Below are 23310 nucleotides of genomic sequence, written 5' to 3'. Positions count from 1 at the left end.
GTGTGCGAAGGACCTTGGGCCGGTAACAGCAAGAGCAAACAACATTCTGTGCCCCCACTCTTGTAGGAGGTAGAAAGACAGGGAGCCCGAGGTCATAACTTAGGCGCCATGACAGATAAGAGAGTGTGAATGTTTAGGTTTACGACCAGGTGGGGGCCAGTAGAAAGTATAAAAAGCTGTGTAACACACCACCATTTTGAGACTTGCTGTGACCCTCTCATGCATCTCTCCCCATCCGGATGGTTTTTATGCTCATTGTGTGAAAATTGTGTGGAAATAAAGGATTGTTGATTGAGCATTTATACACCGAGTATTGTCCTTCCTTCAGCCCAAAGATTCAAAGAATTGGGAGATTTCAACACCTGTCACACCTGCCGCAGGTACCTGTCACACCTGTCACACCTGCCGCAGGTACCTGTCACACATGTCACACCTGCCGCAGGTACCTGTCACACCTGTAACACCTGTCGCAGGTACCTGTCACACCTGTCACACCTGCCGCAGGTACCTGTCACACCTGTCACACCTGCCGCAGGTACCTGTCACACATGTCACACCTGCCGCAGGTACCTGTCACACCTGTCACACCTGCCGCAGGTACCTGTCACACATGTCACACCTGCCGCAGGTACCTGTCACACCTGTAACACCTGTCGCAGGTACCTGTCACACCTGTCACACCTGTCGCAGGTACCTGTCACACCTGTAACACCTGTCGCAGGTACCTGTCACACCTGTAACACCTGTCGCAGGTACCTGTCACACCTGTCACACCTGCCGCAGGTACCTGTCACACATGTCACACCTGCCGCAGGTACCTGTCACACCTGTAACACCTGTCGCAGGTACCTGTCACACCTGTCACACCTGCCGCAGGTACCTGTCACACCTGTCACACCTGCCGCAGGTACCTGTCACACATGTCACACCTGCCGCAGGTACCTGTCACACCTGTCACACCTGCCGCAGGTACCTGTCACACATGTCACACCTGCCGCAGGTACCTGTCACACCTGTAACACCTGTCGCAGGTACCTGTCACACCTGTCACACCTGTCGCAGGTACCTGTCACACCTGTAACACCTGTCGCAGGTACCTGTCACACCTGTAACACCTGTCGCAGGTACCTGTCACACCTGTCACACCTGTCGCAGGTACCTGTCACACCTGTAACACCTGTCGCAGGTACCTGTCACACCTGTCACACCTGCCGCAGGTACCTGTCACACCTGTCACACCTGCCGCAGGTACCTGTCACACCTGTCACACCTGTCGCAGGTACCTGTCACACCTGTCACACCTGCCGCAGGTACCTGTCACACCTGTCACACCTGCCGCAGGTACCTGTCACACCTGTCACACCTGCCGCAGGTACCTGTCACACCTGTAACACCTGTCGCAGGTACCTGCCTCTGCTTACAGCACAACACATGAATCATGATATGGCTTGTGTAAATAAACCACACCCACACCTTACTGATTCCACGTCAGAAAACAAAGTGTGTGTGTGAGGTCACACTGGTGTTTGGGGTCAGAGGTCACACTGGTGATCACCTTGCTAAGTTCACCCGGTTTTTTGTTCCCACCATAAAAATGAAGAAATAAAGTTGTGTGTAAAACTCTGTGTTATTGATGATTCACACACACACACACACACACACTTAACTGTTAACTGGGAAAGACACTTCACCTAACGCCTCCTGGTGGTGGTCAGAGGGGCTGATGGTGCGATATGGCAGCCTCGCCTCTGTCAGTCTGCCCCAGCTGTGGCTACACCTGTAGCTGCCTCCACCAGTGTGTGAGAGTGAATGAATAGTGGCATTGTAAAGCGCTATATAAATCCAATCATTATTATTATTATTATTTACTGCCGTATTACAGACTTTCAGACTCACTTTGTCAAAGTCAAATTTTTTTATTTAGCACGTTTAAACAACCGCTGACTAAGGTGCTGCACAATGAAGATAATTAATAGAAATAAAAACAAAGGGAGATATGATGAGAATCATCAAATTAGATAATTTGAGTAAGAAACAAGACAAAAGTAATACAAACTCATTCTGACTTAAAAGCCAAGGAACAAAAGTTTTCACAGTGACTGAAGGAACCTTTTAAAAACAAGCGTCCATGCTCACAGGTGCTCACAGGTGCTCACACACACAAACTACACCCTTTCTGGCTCCTACCTCAAAGCACACTGTGTGCTGTACGTGCTGCACAATAATGTTTAATATTTAGTATTTAATGTTATATTCACATAGATCATCATGATGTTGTTTATTATGTTGCTCTCGTTTTCTTCTGCTTGTTTTCTTTTTTCATTCTCAACAGGTGAAATTAAAAAGTATCTACTGTTATCTACTGTTATCTATTGTTAGCTATTGTTAGCTAGTTTATTGTGATGGTGTTTTTATTATGTTGCTCTTTGTTTGTTTTCTCTTCTGGTTTATCTCCATACAGGTGATCCAGGTGTTTGTTTCCTTCCCCTCTTTCTCACCGTCTCTCCTCTCTGGTTTTCTTTCTCTCCCTCTTCCTCCCTGTCCTATCCCCGAGTCATGTCTGTCCCGTCTTTAAAAAACGAAAATAGAATAAATACATAATTATAATAAAGCTCAATCAAATGGACCAATATGGCCGTGATGATCCACTTGGTAAATCTGTTTGGCATCTTTCTACCTTCAGACAATTCTGACGGCTAAAGATCCAAACGGGACAGGAAAAAAAAAATAAAAATAAAAGTAATACAAACTCATTGTGACTTAAAAGGAATAAAAGTGGGTTTTCACACTTGTTTTGTCCAAAGTTGGGAGGTGCTGATGTGGAGGGGCGGTCCCAGCAAAGGCCCGATCTTTGGTCCACTCACCTCAGTGATCTCGCAGGAGAAATGGATGAGGGAGCTAACCCGTGCAATGCCTTCAAAACAAATAATAAAATCTTAAAATTAATTCTGAAACTAACTGGCAGCCACTGTGATGAGTCTAGTGTGGGAGATATGTGGTCTGGTTTGAGTGTGCCAGTTAGTAACCGTGCTGCAGCGCTTTGGACCAGCTGACAGACTGACAGACTGACAGACTGACAGACTGACACCAGAGTAAAGACTACTACAGCGGTCGAGGCGAGATGAAACGAAGGCATGGATATCTCTGTCAGAGTCTCTAAAAACAGAGAAATGGCTTCACTTTAGCAAGTAGCTGAAGATGAAAGAAACTGGACTTGATTGCAGCATTAATCTGTTTATCAAATGTTAGGTTAGAGTCAAAAATCACTCCTGGGTTCCTCGCAAAGGGCTATTATACATTTCTAAAGGGCCAGAGTCGCAGTGGTCACAGGGACCAAACACAATCACCTCTGCTTTCTGTTCCTTTAGGTTAAGGACGTTTAAAGCCATCCATCCTTAACATCATCCAAACAATCCAGCAAAACCTTCAGAGGACTCACACATTTACATTTCAGTGGCAGGTAAGTCTGGGAGTCGTCTGCATAACAATGAGGTGCCATGTTTTTTAAAAATTGAATCCATAGGGAGCAAATAGAAAAGAGAACTGGACCAAGAATGGACCCCTGGGAGACCCCACAAGACAGGGAGGCTTTTGAGGATGATGTATACCCCAACCCAACAGAAACCTTTGGTTGGACAGATTTAAACCACTCTGCAGTCCCTTTGATACCGACACAGCGCTCAAGCCAGAGATAAGAATCCCATGATGGCATCAAAGGCAGCACGGAGGTCTAATAGTATGACAATGGCAGAATCTCCCAAGTCAGTAAAAGTTAAAAGGTCATTAAAAACTTTTAAAGGAGTAGTTTTAGTGCTGTGGTGCATTTTAAAAGCAGACTGAATTACTAGCGCCATTTTTATCTAGAAAGGTCTGAAGAAGGACAACTTTCTCAAGACTTTAGAAAGAAAACTGGTCTGTAGATGGATGAACTGCTGGATGCAGGATACGTAATGTCTGCAGCCTGGGAGCAAATGTTCAGGAGCAGGAAACCAGATATAACTTCAGGAAACATCGTGGGATTTTATCCTACAAGGATGTTTGATGTGAAGACGGGTGGAGGAGGATGTGACGTATTCATACAACTTTAATTGTGTACAGCTCCACACAAGGTCACTGCTGTAGAAGTGTGAGTGAATGAAGCAGGTGTTAGAATAAATATAACCCGTGTGGGCAGGTAGAGAAAGGAAAACTAGAGTCAGGACAACAGTAACGGGAATGTTAGAATAACTGATGATAAGGTGGCTGTACACAGACGTACACAGAGGGATGGTGTCAGGGTCAGGACTGACATTCAGAGCTAGCACAGTGATCAGCATCCAGCTTTTATTATCACAGAGGAGGGGGGGGGGGGGGGGCGTCTGAAACTCTGGATTTAAACCAATAAATGAGCTGAAGTCAGACGTCAGCACCGTCGATGCAAACAAACATCTTTCAGAACATGAAAAAATAATGTTTCCCAGATTTAATAAAGTACAAAAGGAAACGACGAGGTGAGGAGGTGCTGGGAACCACTGGGTGAAAATACACCATTAGACGGGTTTGGAGTCTGTATAAAGATTCTTACGTCCCAGCAATGCAAGAGAATGTAAATATAATGATAATAAAAGTAAATCTGAATTACTGTCAGAAACGTTTGTACAGAGGAACGACTTTACAGAGAAATATCAAAATACTTCAGGATGAAGAAGATACTGAAGAAGATCCAGTGTGAGGAAGGTTTCCAGCTGAATCTGAGCCGCAAACAAGAAAAATCCACTCCACTCAGTGTTAGCGTGGTGTACCTAATAAATCGTCCAGTTTTTAACAAAACTGTTTTAAAAATAAAAGTTATTTATATTTATGAACATGTTGCTTTCAGAAAGTCACATTTTATCAAATAACTCGAGATATAGTCCACGTTTCCATGGTAACATCATCAGAGCAGAGTAACAACGGGAAAGCCACGCCCACGGGTTGTTGAGAAACACTGGCAGACAGCTTAAACATGAAGTGAGCCGCAGCTTGGGGGAGGGGGGGCGTTGTAGAGCTGGGGGGTCAAACATATGTAAGAACAGGAAGGGGCGTGTTTGGAGGCGTGTTTGGGGGCGTGGTCCTGCTCCTGAAATTCAGATAGTTTATCTCTAATTAATAAAGTCCCTCAAAGGCTTCCATACAGAGCAGACACGCTGGGCTCTGATTGGTCCTCACACGTAGACGCTGTCTTCATGCTGGGAGGAAACTGTAGGACTGCAGGGAACTGTGGACAGGAAGAAGATTCACGTTACTGACGGTGATCCTGATCAGAGCAGCTCTGCTGTCCAGTGCAGACCTTCATCACTGACGACACAAAAGATTTTAACCTCAGAAATGATCGATGAGAGTTTAGGTTCTAATGAAGCGTGAATAATGAGAGCGGTAAACACACTGAGCTGATGACGCGAATATTTAATTCAACTCCATCCACCAGCCTGCAGTTCCTCTGGTGTCCAGCAGAGGCAGCAATGAGTCAGTCGTCATAGACTCCCAGCCTGATACACACAACAGCTGTTTAAATCACATGTTTGCATTATTGGGGGCGTGGCCTCTGTGACTGACAGGTGGCTGTAGCTGCTAGCTTCACCTGAGCTGTTGGAGTGCCAGAGGAGGCGGAGCCAGAGTAAAACTGAGCTCCAAATAACAGCATGGAGGTCAAACTCAGAGAGAGCTTCACAGCATTTCTATTGTTTCTATTGTTTCTACTTTGTCTCTCTGATCACTTCCTGTCTGCGTGCTCAGACGAGCTGCTGCAGTCTGTACTGTGAACACTGATCATTGAAGTGCTTTTACATCAGGGTCAGTATGTGCCTACCGTAGAGGGGCTCTTCCTCCGGTTTCTTCTCCTCCTCCTCTTTGTTGCCCTCCATCACCACATAAATGTTCTCCTCCTTCTGACCTGTGAGCAGATTATCACTCAGTCAGGTCTCCTTATCAATGATCTGCTGTGGAGCCAGAGCTGTCTCTGATTGGCTGCCATACCTGTGGTTATCTTCCTCTGAACCCTCCTCTTCCTCAGGATGAAGACCACGATGAAGAAGAGCAACAGAACCAGCAGGACGACGCAGACGGACACTGAAGACACCACATGGCTGCTGCTGCGGTCTGAGGACACAGAGACACAGCTGATGACATCACAGCTGATGACGTCACAGCTGATGACAGCTGATGACATCATGTGTGGCAGAGGGAGCAGCTGAACATCAGCAGCTCTCCTGGTCTCTCTCAGGTGCTGACACCGTGGTTGTGAAGTGGCATTATTATAAAGGTGAGCTAACAGCTGATGAAGTGCAGATGGTCACATGACTCGCACAGACTCACAGATCTGTTACAATGACGCCATGTTTGTGTGTGTTTCACAGTGATGTGTGTAATTGTGTAACAGTTGTGATCAGGCATCCACACAATGTCCACCTGCACACAGGTTATCTTCATCATTATCATCATCATGAAGTGTGTGTGTGTCATCGGTCAGTTCAAGTCTTTTTGGGCTGTTTCAAAACTGTGCCCAAAGTTCCTCGCTGTGTCTGAGTGCTGCGTTTTGGGTCCTTCATCTTGCAACACAGCACGTCATGACTGAACTATGCGACCACGCAGCGGACGCAGCGGCGTGCGCTCCATCGGAGGAGCTCCGGGAGGACATCATTGACACTGTGAATAAGCTATGCAACCAATGGCTGAATCATCCTCATACAGTACTTTTTGGCTCCACACCCTCCACCTTCACCCTCCACCTTCACCCTCCAGCTGCAGCTGCTCACCTGCTCCAACTGCTGGAGGATTTCTTGCCCGGCCTCCATCTTCCTCCATCTTCCCGGAGAAAGCGGTGTCCACGCCGCCACCACTCTTCGCTCGCTGAGCAAACCCTGGTGGTGAGTGAAAGTGACTGTTTTTCGCACACTCAGCCTGGATTAATTTCTACAGTCAGTCTAGCTGAGCCTGTTAATTCTGTATCAGTCACTGCAGAGTCTGTGAGGACTTCACTCATCACAGTTACAGCACAGTTTCCTGCACCACGAAATTAGATAGCAAGACCACAAAGGTGCAAAAATAAAAACATACATAAAGAAAATAAACAATATAAAAACACTATATACACAATGTATAAGCTAAAGGGAACATTGTGTATAAAGGGGGTGTACACACAATGATATAATATGATAAACAGGGTGGGCCGTGGTCACTAAGGATGGGATGGTAACTGCATATCTGCCAAGATATTGCCCAGGAGCAGCGACAGAGTGGAGGTATTGAAGTCTGTTCACACTCTTCGTTTGCATTAGGAGTTCGGACAGCCCACAGGAAGAAGCTGCTGGTTTTGCACCTGATGGATCTGAACCTTTTTCCAGAGGGCAGGATGTGGATGAGGTGGTGGTTGAGATGGAGGCGGTCCTTTATAATCGCCCTGGCTCTGGAGACATCTTGAGCTGGCAATTAAGTCCAGGGAGGGGAGTGGACAGCCGATCACCTTCTCTGCAGTCTCTTCCTGTCAGCTGTTGTGCGACCAGCGTACCACACAGGGATGGCGTGCACCAGCACGCTCTCCATAGTGGCTCAGTAGAAGGACACTGGGAGGTCAGTCTGCAGCCTGTTCCATCTCAGGACCCTCAGGAAGTGGAGGCGCTGCTGGGCTTTGTTCACCAGCGCTGATGTGTTTGTGGACCAAGATCGGTCCTTAGATATGTGGGTGAGGAACTTAAAGGAGGGCACCCTCTCCACATAGTCACCTTTCATGGAGAGAGGAGGGGGGTCAGTTCCATGACCACTTCCTTTGTTTTCTTGGTGTTTAGCGTGAGGTTATTGTAGCTAAAAGTGTGTTACTTTGTGTACCACCCTCCTGTGTCTTCAGTCTCTGCAGTGTGTTCCTCTCAGCAGGATGTGATGCAATAACAAAGACAGGAAGTCAGGCTCACCTGTCACCTGCAGCAGGAAGTCTTTGGTCTGCAGTCTCGACCCAGTCCTGTCAAATACCTCCAGCGTGTAGTTTCCGGAGTCTTGGGTCTGAAGTCGGCTGAACTCGAGCGAGCCGTCAGGGAGCATCGAGCAGCGTCCGTGGGAGCACGTGCTCCGGTTCCAGTTCAGCAGCAGGTGAGGGATCTGAGTCCACCTGACGTCGTACCCGCGCGCCCTCGGGTCCCCCTGCAGGCCTGAGGGCAGCACCACTCTCGTGCTGCTGTTGGCAGACACTCTGATGATGTCTGCAGCGCCAGCTGGGGTCAAAGGTCACAAACATTTCATTTTCAGTCCCGTTATAACCATTTATGCAAACACTACATTACCCATGAACCCCTGCTGCTGCGCTTATAAATCAGACCAGCATCTGATTGGTTAGATTTTTAGGGTATTTTTGTAGTTTTGTGTTCTGCAGGCATAGAGCTCTGTGATTGGCTGTCATCAGAGAAGTGCATCTTGGGAGTTGTTTTTGTAGTAACCTGTTCTTTCATGTTTTGCTGAAATCTAATGATCCCAGTTCATCGACTCATTTTCCCCTCACCCCCAGGGTGGGGATACCTGAGGAGTCTTCCTGCTAAAATGGAGTTTTTCCTTTCCGCTGTTGCCAAGTGCTCATAGGGGGTCGTCTGATTGTTGTGGTTTTCTCTTTATCATTGTAGTGTCAAGTGAAAAGACACAGCAGGAGAGAACACAACCAAGAACAAGGCAAGACTGACAATAAATAGAGATTGAAAATGTGACGTCATTCAGGGGTAAAACCACAAAGGATTCTGGGAACTCGTGGCAAGAGGTACTAGCGCACGCAGGCTTTCACGTGAAAACAGTCACAGCGATAAAAAGAAACACAAAAATGTCAAGAAGCTGTTGTGTTATTAGCTGCAGTAGCCGCATGACAGCCACGGGAAGCCGACGGTAAAGAGATCGTTGTTATCGGATTACGTCGTTGAAGAGAAATTGTTCAGCAATGTTTCCATAGTAACAAAGAGGCGACAGATGGCCTGGATTGCAGCTATTCAAAGACCAAATATAACGTCCCAGAACATCCAGCTCACAGGTTAGTCTGCTCCAAGCATTCACACAAAGGTCAGTCTTCTGTAGTAGTTAATACGTCATTTTTATAACATAATTGGTGATATAGGTTACAAGCAAGTCTGGCGCTGAACAGAAACGGTCACTCCTTTGTTTATTGTGCATAAATAGTGAATTGTCCTGACACAATATTGTGTTTCGCTTCTGTTATTACCATGGTACATTGACAAAAACATATACTTTTGATGTGCCGGGAGTTGTGCCGTTCTCGGCGGCTTCAGTGACCCTCAAGCTCCCGGCGAGCTATCGAGCTGGTGGGTAACAGACGTCTCCGAAAACATCGAAGCACTTTTGCAAATATGCGATATCTTGGTAAACCGAGCAGATATTTGATGTTTACACAGCTACTTTCTCGCCTGAAAATATGTTAAAAGTTTATTTTGTGACCCAGAAAGATTAATAAGAGTAATATTAAAACTTAGTTGCGGCCGCCATTGTTGGAAACTGGAGTTTGGCTGGGCCGCGCTATGAAATCTGGGATATGGTGGGCCACGAAGGACACACCCGACCCATCCTTCACATTCGGGGAAAAGGAGGACGCATTTGTCGGCTGCATTCGGTGGAGTCTACGAATTTGGACAGCCTTCGTCGTGTTGCTGTGACGTAATCGGACTACAAATGCGTCCTCAGGAGGAAGCAGCCCATGAATTTGGACACGCCCACAGACACGAGAGCAGGAACAGGAAACAAGCTACCAGAGAAAAACGAAACCACACTGAGCTTCGAGTCATTGTAAAATGCATCAGTCAGAATGAACAGCCACACTGAACTGAACACGCTGGGTTACCGTGACAGGAAGCTTTATTATGATTCTCTGTATGTAGCACAGTCCTACTTTTACCTGGGACGAGTGACCGTGAACGTATTAGCTGCACGTTTAGCTTCCTGTCAGCTTCAGGATTCAGGTGTTTGGTGAACACTCGTTTCTGCCTTTAACCTCGACGGCCTGTCGGCTCTGTGAGCTGCTTGATCATTGGCTGCGTCTGTGATCAGGCTCATTAATAATCTGAACCTTTGTGTTTGTTCAAAGAAGCCGAGGTCACTGACCGTCACTCTTCATCATCATCATCAGTAACCACACCACCACCAACATGGCTGCAGGCTCCGCCCCCTCAGATGTCAGTCACTGTGAAGAGGAAACAGACACTTTAAGTGGTCAGAGAGTGTGTGTGTGTGTTTTTATAAATACATCTGCAGTGTCTGTGGCTCTTCCTGGTCATGTGACCTAAACCACAGCTCTTATAGGTCACTGCTCACATCTGCTTTCTGCTCTGAGCCTGTGGTCAGTCTAACTGTGTTATATTCAGAGCTGCTTCTCCTCAGATGAGCCTTTGAGTGTTTGGTAAATGGACTGGTTCTTATACAGCTCTATCTGAGCACTCAAAGTACACAACTCATTCACCCAATCACACCAGCACTTCTCTAAGTTTGTAGTGCTGTCTAACTAACATTCATACACACATGGATGCATCGGAGGGCATACTGAGGTTAGTATCTTGGCCGAGATTTGGCAGGCAGACTGAAGCAGACTGGGATCGACCCACCAACCTTCCAGTTAGTAGCTGACCTGCTCTACCACCTGAGCTACAGCCACCTCTGTAGCTTGTGTCCTTAAAGAACACTCGAGGTAACCTCAGCCTGTACGTGACATCACCCGCATCACCTGGTCTAATGGTGACACCCTGCTACTGTGTGAGCACCATCCTTCATCCATCCATCCTTCGTCCATCCATCCTCCATCCATCCATCCATCCTTCATCCGTCCATCCATCATTCGTCCATCCATCCTCCATCCATCCATCCATCCTTCATCCGTCCATCCATCCTTCATCCATCCATCCTTCATCCATCCTTCATCCATCCATCCATCCATCGTTCATCCTTCATCCATCCATCATCCTTCATCCATCCATCCATCCTTCATCCATCCTTCATCCATCCATCCATCCATCCTTCATCCATCCATCCATCCATCCATCCTTCATCCATCCTTCATCCATCCATCCATCCATCCTTCATCCATCATCCATCCATCCTTCATCCTTCATCCTCCATCCATCCATCCTTCATCCATCCATCCTTCATCCGTCCATCCATCCTTCATCCATCCATCCTTCATCCGTCCATCCATCCTTCATCCATCCATCCTTCATCCATCCATCATCCTTCATCCATCCATCCTTCATCCTTCATCCATCCATCCTTCATCCATCCATCCATCCTTCATCCATCCATCCATCCATCATCCTTCATCATCCATCCATCCATCCTTCATCCATCCATCCTTTATCCATCCATCCATCCTTCATCCATCCATCCTTCATCCTTCATCCATCCATCATCCTTCATCCATCCTTCATCCATCCATCCTTCATCCATCCATCATCCTTCATCCATCCATCCATTCATCCATCATCCATCATCCATCCATCCTTCATCCATCCATCCATCCTTCATCTGTCCATCCATCCTTCATCCGTCCATCCTTTATCCATCCATCCTTTATCCATCCATTCATCCTTCATCCATCCATCCATCCATCCTTCATCCATCCTTCATCCATCATCCATCCATCCTTCATCCATCCTTCATCCATCATCCATCCTTCATCCATCCATCCATCCATCCATCCTTCATCCATCCATCATCCATCCATCCATCCTTCATCCATCCATCCATCCATCCTTCATCCATCATCCATCTATACTTCATCCATCATCCATCCATCATCCATCCATCCATCCTTCATCCTTCATCCATCCATCCTTCATCCATCCATCCTTCATCCATCCATCCATCCATCCTTCATTCATCCATCCATCATCCATCCATCCTTCATCCATCCATCCTCCATCCATTCATCCATCCATCCTCCATCCATTCATCCATCCATCCTTCCATCCATCCTTAATCCATCTATCCATCCTCCATCCATCCATCCATCCTTCATCCATCCATCCATCCTTCATCCATCCTTCATCCATCCGTCCATCCATCCATCCTTCATCCATCATCCATCCATACTTCATCCATCCATCCATCCTTCATCCATCCGTCCATCCATCCATCCTTCATCCATCATCCATCCATCCATCCTTCATCCATCATCCATCCATCCTTCATCCATCCATCCATCCTTCATCCATCATCCATCCATCCTTCATCCATCCATCCATCATCCATCCATCCTTCATCCATCCATCCTCCATCCATTCATCCATCCATCCTCCATCCATCCATCTATCCATCCTTCATCCATCCATCCATCCATCCATCCTTCATCCATCCATCCATCCTTCATCCATCCTTCATCCATCCTTCATCCATCCATCCATCATCCATCCATCCATCCATCCATCCATTCCTTCATCCATCCATCCTTCATCCATCCATCCATCCTTCATCCATCCATCAATCCATCCTTCCTTACCTCTGTCCACCTCAGAGTGACAACAAGCAAGCAGTGAAAAACATAATCATAATATAAATATAACCATGATGTAAATGTAATATAATGTAACATAGAAGTTGAAGTTGTGCACAGTGTGGGGTGCTTGTGTGTGGAGGCTCCGCCCTGCAGTTGGTGACAGGCGTAAGATCCTTCATCCATCCTTTCATCCATCCATCCTTCATCCATCCATCCATCCATCCTTCATCCATCATCCATCCATCCTTCATCCATCATCCATCCATCCATCCATCCATCCATCCTTCATCCATCCATCCGTCCATGCATCCATCCTTCATCCATCATCCATCCATCCGTCCTTCATCCATCATCCATCCATCCTTCATCCATCCATCCATCCATCCTTCATCCATCATCCATCCATCCTTCATCCATCCATCCATCCATCCATCCTTCATCCATCCATCCATTCATCCATCCATCCATCCTTCCATCCATCCTTAATCCATCCATCCATCCTTCATCCATCCATCCTCCATCCATCCATCCTTCATCCATCCACCCTTCCTTTCATCCATCCATCCTTCATCCATCCATCCATCCATCCATCCTTCATCCATCCATCTATCCATCCTTCATCCATCCATCCATCCATCATCCACCCTTCATCCATCCATCCATCCATCCTTCATCCATCCATCCATCATTCATCCATCCTTCATCCATCCATCCATCCTTCATCCATCCATCCTTCATCCATCCATCCTCCATCCATCCTCCATCCATTCATCCATCATTCCATCTATCCATCCTTCATCCATCCTTCATCCATCCTCCATCCATTCATCCATCCATCCATCTATCCATCCTTCATCCATCCATCCATCCATCCTCCATCCATCCTCCATCCATTCATCCATCCATCCATCTATCCATCCTTCATCCATCCATCCATCCATCCATCCATCCATCCATCCATCCATCCTCCATCCATCCTCCATCCATTCATCCATCCATCCATCTATCCATCCTTCATCCATCCATCCATCCATCCTCCATCCATCCTCCATCCATTCATCCATCCATCCATCTATCCATCCTTCATCCATCCATCCATCCATCCTCCATCCATCCTCCATCCATTCATCCATCCATCCATCCTTCATCCATCCATCCATCATCCTTCATCCATCCATCCTTCATCCATCCATCCTTCCTTTCATCCATCCATCCTTCATCCATCCATCCATCCATCCTTCATCCATCCATCCATCCATCCTCCATCCTTCATCCATCCATCCATCTATCCATCCTTCATCCATCCATCCATCCATCCTTCATCCATCCATCCTTCATCCATCCATCAATCCATCCTTCCTTGCCTCTGTCCACCTCAGAGTGACAACAAGCAAGCAGTGAAAAACATAATCATAATATAAATATAGCCATGATGTAAATGTAATATAATGTAACATAGAAGTTGAAGTTGTGCACAGTGTGGGCTGCTTGTGTGTGGAGGCTCTGCCCTGCAGTCGGTGAGAGGCGTAAGATGAAGCTCGCTGTGGTCAGAGGGGAAGTAAACTCACGCTGAGACTGAAATGGGGCCCGTGGGCCTGCGGTGTCACTGTGACACATGAACAGGAAGTGAGCCCTGCAGCACACACGGAGCATGCTCAGTGAGGCTGCTGCTGAGCCCTCGCTGGTTTCAGTCTGTTCAGGTGAAGGTGTAGAGACTGTCCCCCCCCCACCATGCTGTGGGACCGCAGAGGGGTATCAATGCCCCTGTTCAATGACTGCCCCCACACCTCAGTGTGTATTAATAAACCACAGCCTCTCTCTCACACATGAGGGGAAGTGAGAGTGGAGCGTGTGGTCAGCGCTGCTCGGCAGCATCAGCCCTGTGACAGGAACGTTTCCACACTGCGTCCATGTCTCACAGTCACAAACATCTGTGCACAGCTGTGCTCTGTCTTCAGGGTCGGAGGTCAGAGTTAGCATCATGCTATCAGCTCTGTGGATTTATGGGAATCAGCTGATCAAGACTGAGGTTTAAACACAGCTGGATCTGTGTGTGTTTGAAATGTGTTGATAGTAAAAGCACTGCAGTGATGATGGGACGACCTTCTCCGGATCCCTCACAGCTCAGCCCAACATCTGGAACATCTCCAGGTCCAGCTGCAGAGCTGCTGATGACGACTGTCTCTGAGACACGTCTCCTTCATCCCTGTAACCATGGAAACCTGAACTGATGCCAAACTGAGAGCAGAGAGTCGGCCACACTGATGTTACCGACGGGTTCTAAAGGTTCTTTAAAGAACGCAGAACAAATGAGACATCGTGTCATCACAGCATCAGTGATCCCTGCAGGAAACCAGCACAGAGGCGGATCCAGACAGGAAGCAGTTAAAGACACCCTGAAGGACTTCGGCAAAGGGTTAATGTTCAGGAAGAGAAGAAGAAGAAGCTCCCTGACGTCGTGTTTCATCTACGTTACTTTCTTTCTTTAATTTCTAGCTCTGGAGTCTCTTTCTCCTCAGTGACCACAGCACTTCCACCCTTGTTCATTATATTTTATCATGTGCCCCTGTACACAGCCCCACAGTGTTTCCTGTAACTCAAACTTCTTATATTGGTTTCTACACTTTTGCATCTTTGTTGTTTTGCTACATAATTTCGCTGTGAAAGCAACTGCACAATGACAATACTTAAGTTGATACTTTTATTGATTCACAGTTTGTCTTTCTAGTTGACTGTTTCAGTTCAAATGTTTGAATTTAATTATTTATTAGTTGAAATAATAAAGTCTGACTCTTCTTTATAATCATGTACAGGGTGTTTGGTCAAAAGCAGAATGAGTAAACGCTGTCGGCCATGTGGACGTCCATTTGTCAGACAGATGAAGTTGAACCTGCTCAGACTCACAGTGCTTCCAGACTTCATCACAGGCTCCTGCTATTAGATTTTATTAGATTGTAGTTCCTTCTGTAAAAACTCCAAATGATTCCAGTTTCCTAAACTCTGGTTTCTGTCTGAAGTGTCTGAGTGTGCTGACGGTGGCGTGGAGGCTGGTGTTAGTCGTGAGGATCGTTTCCTCACACAGACTCTGAGCCTCTCTGAGAACATGCCCAACTCCTCCAAACAGCCACAGGAGCACATGAAGAAGAAGAAGAGATGATGGAGGTCCTACCTGTGAGAGTCAGAGGGTGTCAACGAGCAGGTGAGCTGCAGAGGATCAGTGTGAAGGTCAGACAGCAGCGCAGTGACAGGCTGAGGAAGAAAGCGCCCACAGTTTCACGTCCGCACATCAAAGTCAGTGCTGGGCTCTTATTGTGGCGGGGTGAGTGCTGCTTTTATTGCAGTGGTCTGAGTCACGTGACAGGCTCCTCACACTCTGAGTGCACATCCTCAGTGGGAGTTCACAGCCTTCAGGTACAAACAGATGAGGCCCACAGTGGACGTGTGAGGAAACATCGCCCCCTGCTGCCCAAACAGCACACCTGAATGAGCTGGTGTTGATGCATTCTGTTATGATTCAGTGTTATGGATATTTTTGCACTGTGTTTTTTGTCTGCCACACCAGAGGGGGGCATAGTTTGTGTCCTGTGTTATTGCTGCTATGTGAGTTCCAGGTGGAGGCTGACCATTAGTGGAGGACTGGGAGAGGCCGGCTATAAATGAGGACCCTTCTCAACCGGCACGCCTCCCGCCTACTTCCTGTTCCCAACGAACTGTGCATGTGGCTGCGTGTGAATCTGTATTCTGGAAGCTTTTGCTGTGTTGTAAATAGTTTGTTGTAAATAGATGTAAATAGTTGTCAATATTTTTTACTTGGTAGCTGTAGGGGTGAGACGCCATTTTCTTTGGGAACCTTTTCTCCTGTTTTTGGTGAGGGACGCAGGTAAGACACCTGTAATTTTCTTTTGGGGTTTTCCGTGTAGGTGAGCCAGTTGCATTTCATTTCTAAAGCTTTTGTTTGTTGTTTTGGCCATGCTCACCCTGACGCCCGCTACATTTTGGGACTTAATAAATCCGGGGCAGTTGTTTTTTTGGTTCGTCTTCCTTGAGAGCAGGGAGTGTGGGGGCATTTTCCTTTTTTTTTAAATTTTCCGTTGCCTGCCGGTTTTCCCTGGGCCTGGGGTGTAACATAATTGGGGGCTCGTCCATTCCTTTTTTTCGTCTCGTTTGGGTTGGCTTGGAGCGTGGGCTCGTTCGTTCTTTGTTTGTTGCTGTCGTCATCATCACCGGTGAGTTACCGGTGTCCTTTGTTGGCTCTGTTTTACTGGTTGGCAGGTTTTTTTTCTTGTGTGGTGGGAAGGGTGTTTGTAGTGGGTGTGTTAGTATGGAGTTTAAATTAGAGGAGTTCACCATGAGTCCAAAAAGGATGATTTGGTGCTCATTGCAAACTTTTTAGATGTGCCTGTGCCATTTAATGTGAAGAAGAAAGAGCTGAAAGAGCTCCTGTGTGTTAAACTGCATGAAAGAGGGTTGTTTGGTGAGCCAGCTCCTGCAGAGGGAGTTGAGGCGGGAGCTGTTGCTGGCATTCCTGCCCCACTGAAAGATCTCCCTCCTCAAACTGGCCCTTCTGCAGAAGAGCTGCAGTTAACACTGAACATAAAGGAGGTTGAGTTACAGAAGCAGCAGTTGGAGGTGGATGCCATGCACTTAAAGGTTAGGGCTCTGGAGATAGAGAGGGGAGCCGCTGTATCTGCCAGTCCTCCTACACCTCAGTCAGCCCCGCAGTCACCATCCCCGCAGTCAGAGGACAGCTTTGATGTAAGTAGGCACATCAAATTAGTCCCAGCTTTTAGAGAGACTGAGGTAGATTCGTATTTCACCGTGTTTGAGCGCATTGCAGGTGCACTACACTGGCCAAAGACTGTATGGTCTCTTTTACTCCAGTGCAAATTGGTGGGGAAAGCTCAGAAGGTGTGCACAGCTCTTTCATTGGAGGACAGTTTGGATTATGAAATGGTGAAGGCTGCTGTCCTACGTGCATACGAGCTTGTCCCAGAAGCTTACAGGCAAACATTTAGAGGTCTTAGAAAAACTGCCACCCAGCCTTATGTAGCGTTGCCAGAGAAAAGAAAACTCCGTTTGATAAATGGTGTCACGCTACCAAGGTAAAAACCTTGGATGATTTGCGTGAGCTGGTGTTGTTGGAGGAGTTCAAAGGTCAACTCCCAGAAAAAGTGGTAACCTACTTAAATGAGCAGAAGGTTACAACTCTTGCTGCTGTACAGGCTGATGAGTTTGCGTTGACACACAAAGGTGTGTTTTCATCTCCTGTTCACAGCACACCAAACTCAGTCAGTCCAAAAATCTGGTCTCCAAAGAACACCCACAGTATCACATCCGCAACCACTGAAAATAGAGAGTGCTACTATTGCCATGAGCAAGGACACCTCATTGCTGCCTGTCCCGTTCTTAAGAGAAAGGAGCAGTCCAGGAAGGCTAAATCTCCTTCCCCAGTCAGCTTTCTGCAAACCAAACCGTATGCTCGAGAAGGGGTGACTTAAAACTGAAAAGGACAGGATAGATGACGAGTTCAAACCGTTCGTGTCAAAAGGTTTTGCTTCTTTGGTGGGAGGAGAGAAGAAAGTTGCTGTTAACATTCTGCGTGACACTGGGGCAAAACAGTCACTCATCTGTGACCCGAGCCGGTCGAGTGTCAGGTGAACTGAGCTTCAGGTACAAAGTTATGACCTGCAGTCTATCTGGGTCAGATATAAACCAAGTTTAGTTTATTTTTCTGTTTCTGTACAGCTGGGTGGTGCTGTGATGTTACTGACAGTGAGCTTTATTTTATTCATAAGGTTAGTAGAGTTGCCCATCTGGATGAGAGAAGCTTCTCTCCCACGCTTTTCTTTTCAAGCTCCTTTAATTACGGTCACTGTTAATCATAACTAATGGAGGGCTACTGTATGATCTGAAATTTCTCTCTGCCTTTTTAAACACTTTGACAGACGTGAAAACTTCACCCCAAACTGCAACTCAAGAGTCTGCAGTTGGCACTTCCCTCAAGGAAACGCTGCGGGGCCAACAAGAGTTGCATGGAACGACGGGAAGTCTTTTCAGTTCCCAGATGACCACAACCCTGTTAGAAAAAAGAAGAAAAAAGAGCAGGTCCCAGCTATTGGTGAAAATCAGAGTGAAAGACCAGATGAGCGACATCATTCCAACAATGCAGATACACAGACAGCTACTGCAAGTTCCTCAAGTTCTTCAACAGTCTGGTGCTAGAGATTCAGAATGACATGCTAAGAATAGAGAATGAAAAACTTAAAAAACAAGTAGAGAAGCAGAAGCAAACTTTCTCATTCAGCCAAATATCTGACAATCCTGAAAGGGTCCAGTACTATACTGGATTGCCTGATGGTGCTTCTGTCCTGTTTTTAGAAGCGCTTCTTTCCAGATTTGATCTTAAATATCATTCTGATTGGACTGTCCAAATGATGCCCCTAATCGACCAGTTATTTCTAACCCTGGTGAAGCTCAAACTTAATGTTGGTCATACAGAGCTTTCAACAAGGTTTAACTGCAGCAGAGCCACAGTAACTAATATTTTTACAACAATTGTTAGTGCACTGTATGACATTTTGTATGTTGGCATGCTGGAAAACAACATTCCCTCGAGAGCCAAGAATCACACATCGCTGCCAGATTGCTTCCAACATTTCCTAACTGCAGGATTGTGCTTGACTGCACGGACGTTTCTGTTTCTAACACAGAGAGACTTGACACACAAAGTCATTTGTACAGCCAGTACAAAGGACGGACCACACTAAAGGCTCTAACTGGTGTGGCTCCTAATGGTGTAATAACCCAGATAGCAAGGAGACATTGAACAGATGTTGATTTTCCATCTGAACCATCAGAATCGTCAGGATTGAAATGTCAACACAAAACCAATGTTGAAACAACATTGAAATACTGATGAAACCTGACACTGACATTGAAATAACATTGATTCACTGTTGTTCTGTCATCGTTAATTGTTGATCTATTTATAGTTGACAAGGTGACAACAATCACGTTGAAAAACGTTTAAAAAATTAAAGCTGCTACCACTTGGACTATTCCATAGCCCCCCCTCTCACAGTGGTACATCCCTCCAGGTAACCATTGTCTTGTACAGTGGAGCGGGACATTAGATTTACTCTCAGCGGAAATAACCAGAGAAGGCATCAGTTCATGCACTGCACTGGCCTGCACCACGATTAGTATAAGGTAAGAATGAATGACTTTTGTTCTATTTGTTATTTCCACGGTTGCATTTGAATAACAGTAAAAAAAAAACAAACAAACAAACTTGTTAATGTAAAGTTTCGGACAAAATGTGGGAGCCCGAAATTGTGTCTACTTTCATCTTACAATCCGGCAACAAATAAATTGCACTGCGAACAAAGTCAACAAAGAAAACATTTTCGTTTCATACTTTTCCGTTATATTCCCTTACAAAGCTAGCTTTAACGCTTCGAAGGTTCCTTTGTTCTTGCCGTCGCCTCGGCGCTTGACCCAGACTTTCACTCTGTAGTTGCAAAAAATTGTAAATCTGTGATATATGATTGATAAACTTAAAGGTAACTGTAACTTTTAATGATTGGAGAGCACCCGCTTCGATTCGCACTCAATTCAAACTTTACGTTGCACGCTCACCTAACTTTACATCGTTGCGCGCTCACCTAACTTTACGTCGTTGCACGCTCACCTAACTTTACGTCGTTGCACGCTCACCTAACTTTACGTCGTTGCACGCTCACCTAACTTTACGTCGTTGCACGCTCACCTACCTTTACGTTGCACGCTCACCTAACTTTACGTCGTTGCACGCTCACCTAACTTTACGTCGTTGCACGCTCACCTAACTTTACGTCGTTGCACGCTCACCTAACTTTACGTCGTTGCACGCTCACCTACCTTTACGTCGTTGCACGCTCACCTAACTTTACGTCGTTGCACGCTCACCTAACTTTACGTCGTTGCACGCTCACCTAACTTTACGTCGTTGCACGCTCACCTAACTTTACGTTGCACGCTCACCTAACTTTACGCTGCACGCTCACCTACCTTGCGTTTGCACCTTTTGTCCACACGTAAACTGCGTTTTATTATTTATTTATTAGTTTTTCGCCTCTCACTGCTTAAGCCATTAATCTTTCTAGAATTGTTTTTTTTAAACAGATGCAACCTCACAAAAGATATTAGCTATGCTGTCAGACCTGACGACAGCTGTTAACGAACTCCGTGAGGAGGTCAGAGCCATTCGCCATCCCTGCTGCAATGAATCGGTAGATGCTGGGGTACTGCCTCTGGATTTGCCCTTGCACAACACTGAGCTAAACAATGCAGAGGCAGCTCTTCAATCATAAGAGGCAAATAAGGCAATGGTAAGTATATAAAGGTTATGTACACTTTGTAACTATAAAGTGTAATAGCTGTCAGATGTGATTTAAATACATAACAACGGCCTGTTGATTAAACACACAAGCACTTGCATACACATTTAAGACATGAGACACGCTAATTCCATCTCTTAAAATGTGTCTATAGGTGAGACGCTTTGCCTTGATTGGAGGGACCACACTGGAGGTGCGAGTCCGCCGTGTAATGGCTTATGCCATTACAAACGAGCTGGCCTCGGTACTCAACTGGGCGGGGAAAAAAACCAAGGACCAGACAAAGCAAAAAATGGCATTTAAAGATACAGCGCTCTGCAAATGCATATATGGTGGTAAGTTTTACAGTTTTTTTGCTATATTACTTTGTCTTTCTTAATAACAAGACTTTCATGTCCGGTTAATCTGGAGATGGAGTCTTTGGTCTTTGGCTTGTTTAGTCCTCGGGTTGTAGTTTGTACAGCGGCAGACTACAACCTGAGGCAGTTTGCAGATTTATGCCTGGTGACTTTCATGTTTATCAGCCTAGGAGTTTACATACTTTCTCCCCGCTGAAGACAGTTAACAAGAGCTTATTCATGTGCTCTAATTCACTTTTTGTGTGTGTGTATTTTTGTCCTAGATGGCCTGACGCAGCAGTTAGGGGCAAACTCTATGTCCGAGTTTGTCTTTCCACAAGCAGTGCAGAAATGGCTCCGATACGCCCCAGATCGTTTGGGTGGTGCAGGACGCACATCATGCATCCCCATCCCGGAGTAAAAATTACAAACGTCTGTGAAACATATAAATGTAAATAGGAAACTGTCTTTTAATAAAGTATTTAGCAAACGAAACATGCCTATTGACCTTTTTTTGTTTATTTTTTTTCTCTGTTACATCACATGCAATGCTTTCTTATTTTAGGATATTAATATTGACATGATACATTGTGAGACTTTTTTTTTTATAAAGGGTGTCCAATTGGAGGAATAAGTACAGTTATGTGTTTAGGTGGTTTAAGTATTGATGGAAACATGCAGTAGTTTAGTATTGGTTAAAATACCTATAAAGAAAGGTAGATTTCCAGTCATGATTTAACTGTTTTAATAAAAAGCAACTGTGCGAAAGAGGTGGAAAATCAACACCATAGCTCAACAGTGTTTCAATATCAGAATCTGACATTGTTTCAATGTCAACAGTATTAGAAAATATAACATTGAATCAACGTCAGGTTTCAACATTGATTCAACATCAAAACCTGACGTTGTTTCAACATTAAAAAAGGGTGCAAGAGTGACGTTAGGTCAACGTCACACTTCAACGTTGATTCAGTGACATCACCTGATATTGACTCAACATTGTTTCAATGTTTCCTTGCTATCTGGGAACCTTTGTAAGCAACTTGTACGGTGGAAGTGCCTCAGATAAGGCCATAACAGCTGACTGTGGAGTACTGGGTGGCTGTAGCTCAGGTGGCAGAGCAGGTCAACCACTAAGCAGAAGGTCGGTGGTTCGATCCCAGGCTGCCTCCTGGCTGCATGCCAAATACCCTTGGGCAAGATGCTAACCCCATGTTTGCCTACTGGTGGTGGTCAGAGGGCCCGGTGGCGCCAGTGTCCGGCAGCCTCGCCTCTGTCAGTGCGCCCCAGGGCAGCTGTGGCTACAATGTAGCTGCCATCACCAGTGTGAATGTGTGAATGACTGAATGTAGTGTAAAGCGCTATACAAATGCAGGCCATTTACCATTTTACTGCAACATGTACAACCAGGTGACATGTCATTGCAGATAAGGGCTTCACAATTCGGGACATCCTACCAGAAGGGGTCTCACTGAACATTCCCTCCTTCCTCACCAACGGACAATTCACACAGGAGGAAGTGAACAACAACAGGAAGATTTCCTGTGCAAGAATACATGTAGAGCGTTCCATTCAAAGACTGAAACTTTTCTCAATTTTGCATCACATCCCACATTAGTTAAAAAATATATCAATAAGATCTTGAAAGCATGTGTGTGTCTTACAAATTTACAAACACCTATTCTCCGTGAAATTGAATGAATTATACCTGTGAGAGTTCAGAGGTAAAAGTACATTGTGTCATTTTCTAACTACTTGTGGACCAGAAAACACAACTGTTGAATAAGTTTGCTTTTATTATTTATAACTCCTAAGTGTTCTGGATTGTTTTATGTGTATACTCAGGATGTTACATCATAAAAACAACTTAGTTGCATCGTTTCAAATTGAGAATGGTCTCATTTGTGATTTGTAAAATGTTTTACTCTGTTTTTATCAATGGCTTGTTTTTCATTCCATTCCAGCTTCCTGATTACTGCCTAGTTTTCTTGTTAAACATTTTCAATTAAAATGAAGAATACCAGATAAATGTCTTTAAACAAATATTTTCTTTTTAATTGAGAAGGGAAAAGTTGTTTGGTGAGAATTGTCCTTAAAAATTTATTATTGCGTG

General features: G+C 45.7%; 1 protein-coding gene and 1 pseudogene across 1 annotated transcript; one reads left to right on the top strand and one right to left on the bottom strand.

The window, feature by feature from the left end:
- Positions 1-5183: 5183 nt before the first annotated feature.
- LOC118455849 (uncharacterized) lies at positions 5184-10147 on the bottom strand. The gene is made up of 6 exons (XM_087846944.1): positions 10102-10147; positions 7926-8222; positions 6774-6878; positions 5995-6117; positions 5828-5911; positions 5184-5236 (listed from the first exon to the last, which is right to left on the bottom strand). The coding sequence occupies exons 1-6, from the start codon at positions 10145-10147 to the stop codon at positions 5184-5186; spliced, it is 708 nt and encodes a 235-aa protein (XP_087703070.1).
- Positions 10148-15634: 5487 nt separating this feature from the next.
- Positions 15635-22958, top strand: LOC148101047 (uncharacterized; annotated as a pseudogene).
- The last annotated feature ends 352 nt before the right edge of the window (positions 22959-23310 follow it).

This window comes from Neolamprologus brichardi, chromosome 10 (genome assembly GCF_056152115.1).
Source record: "Neolamprologus brichardi isolate AB-2024 chromosome 10, ASM5615211v1, whole genome shotgun sequence".
Lineage (NCBI taxonomy): Eukaryota > Metazoa > Chordata > Actinopteri > Cichliformes > Cichlidae > Neolamprologus > Neolamprologus brichardi.
Note: the sequence above shows the minus strand (reverse complement) of the source record. Positions and strands in the feature narration are given on the sequence as shown.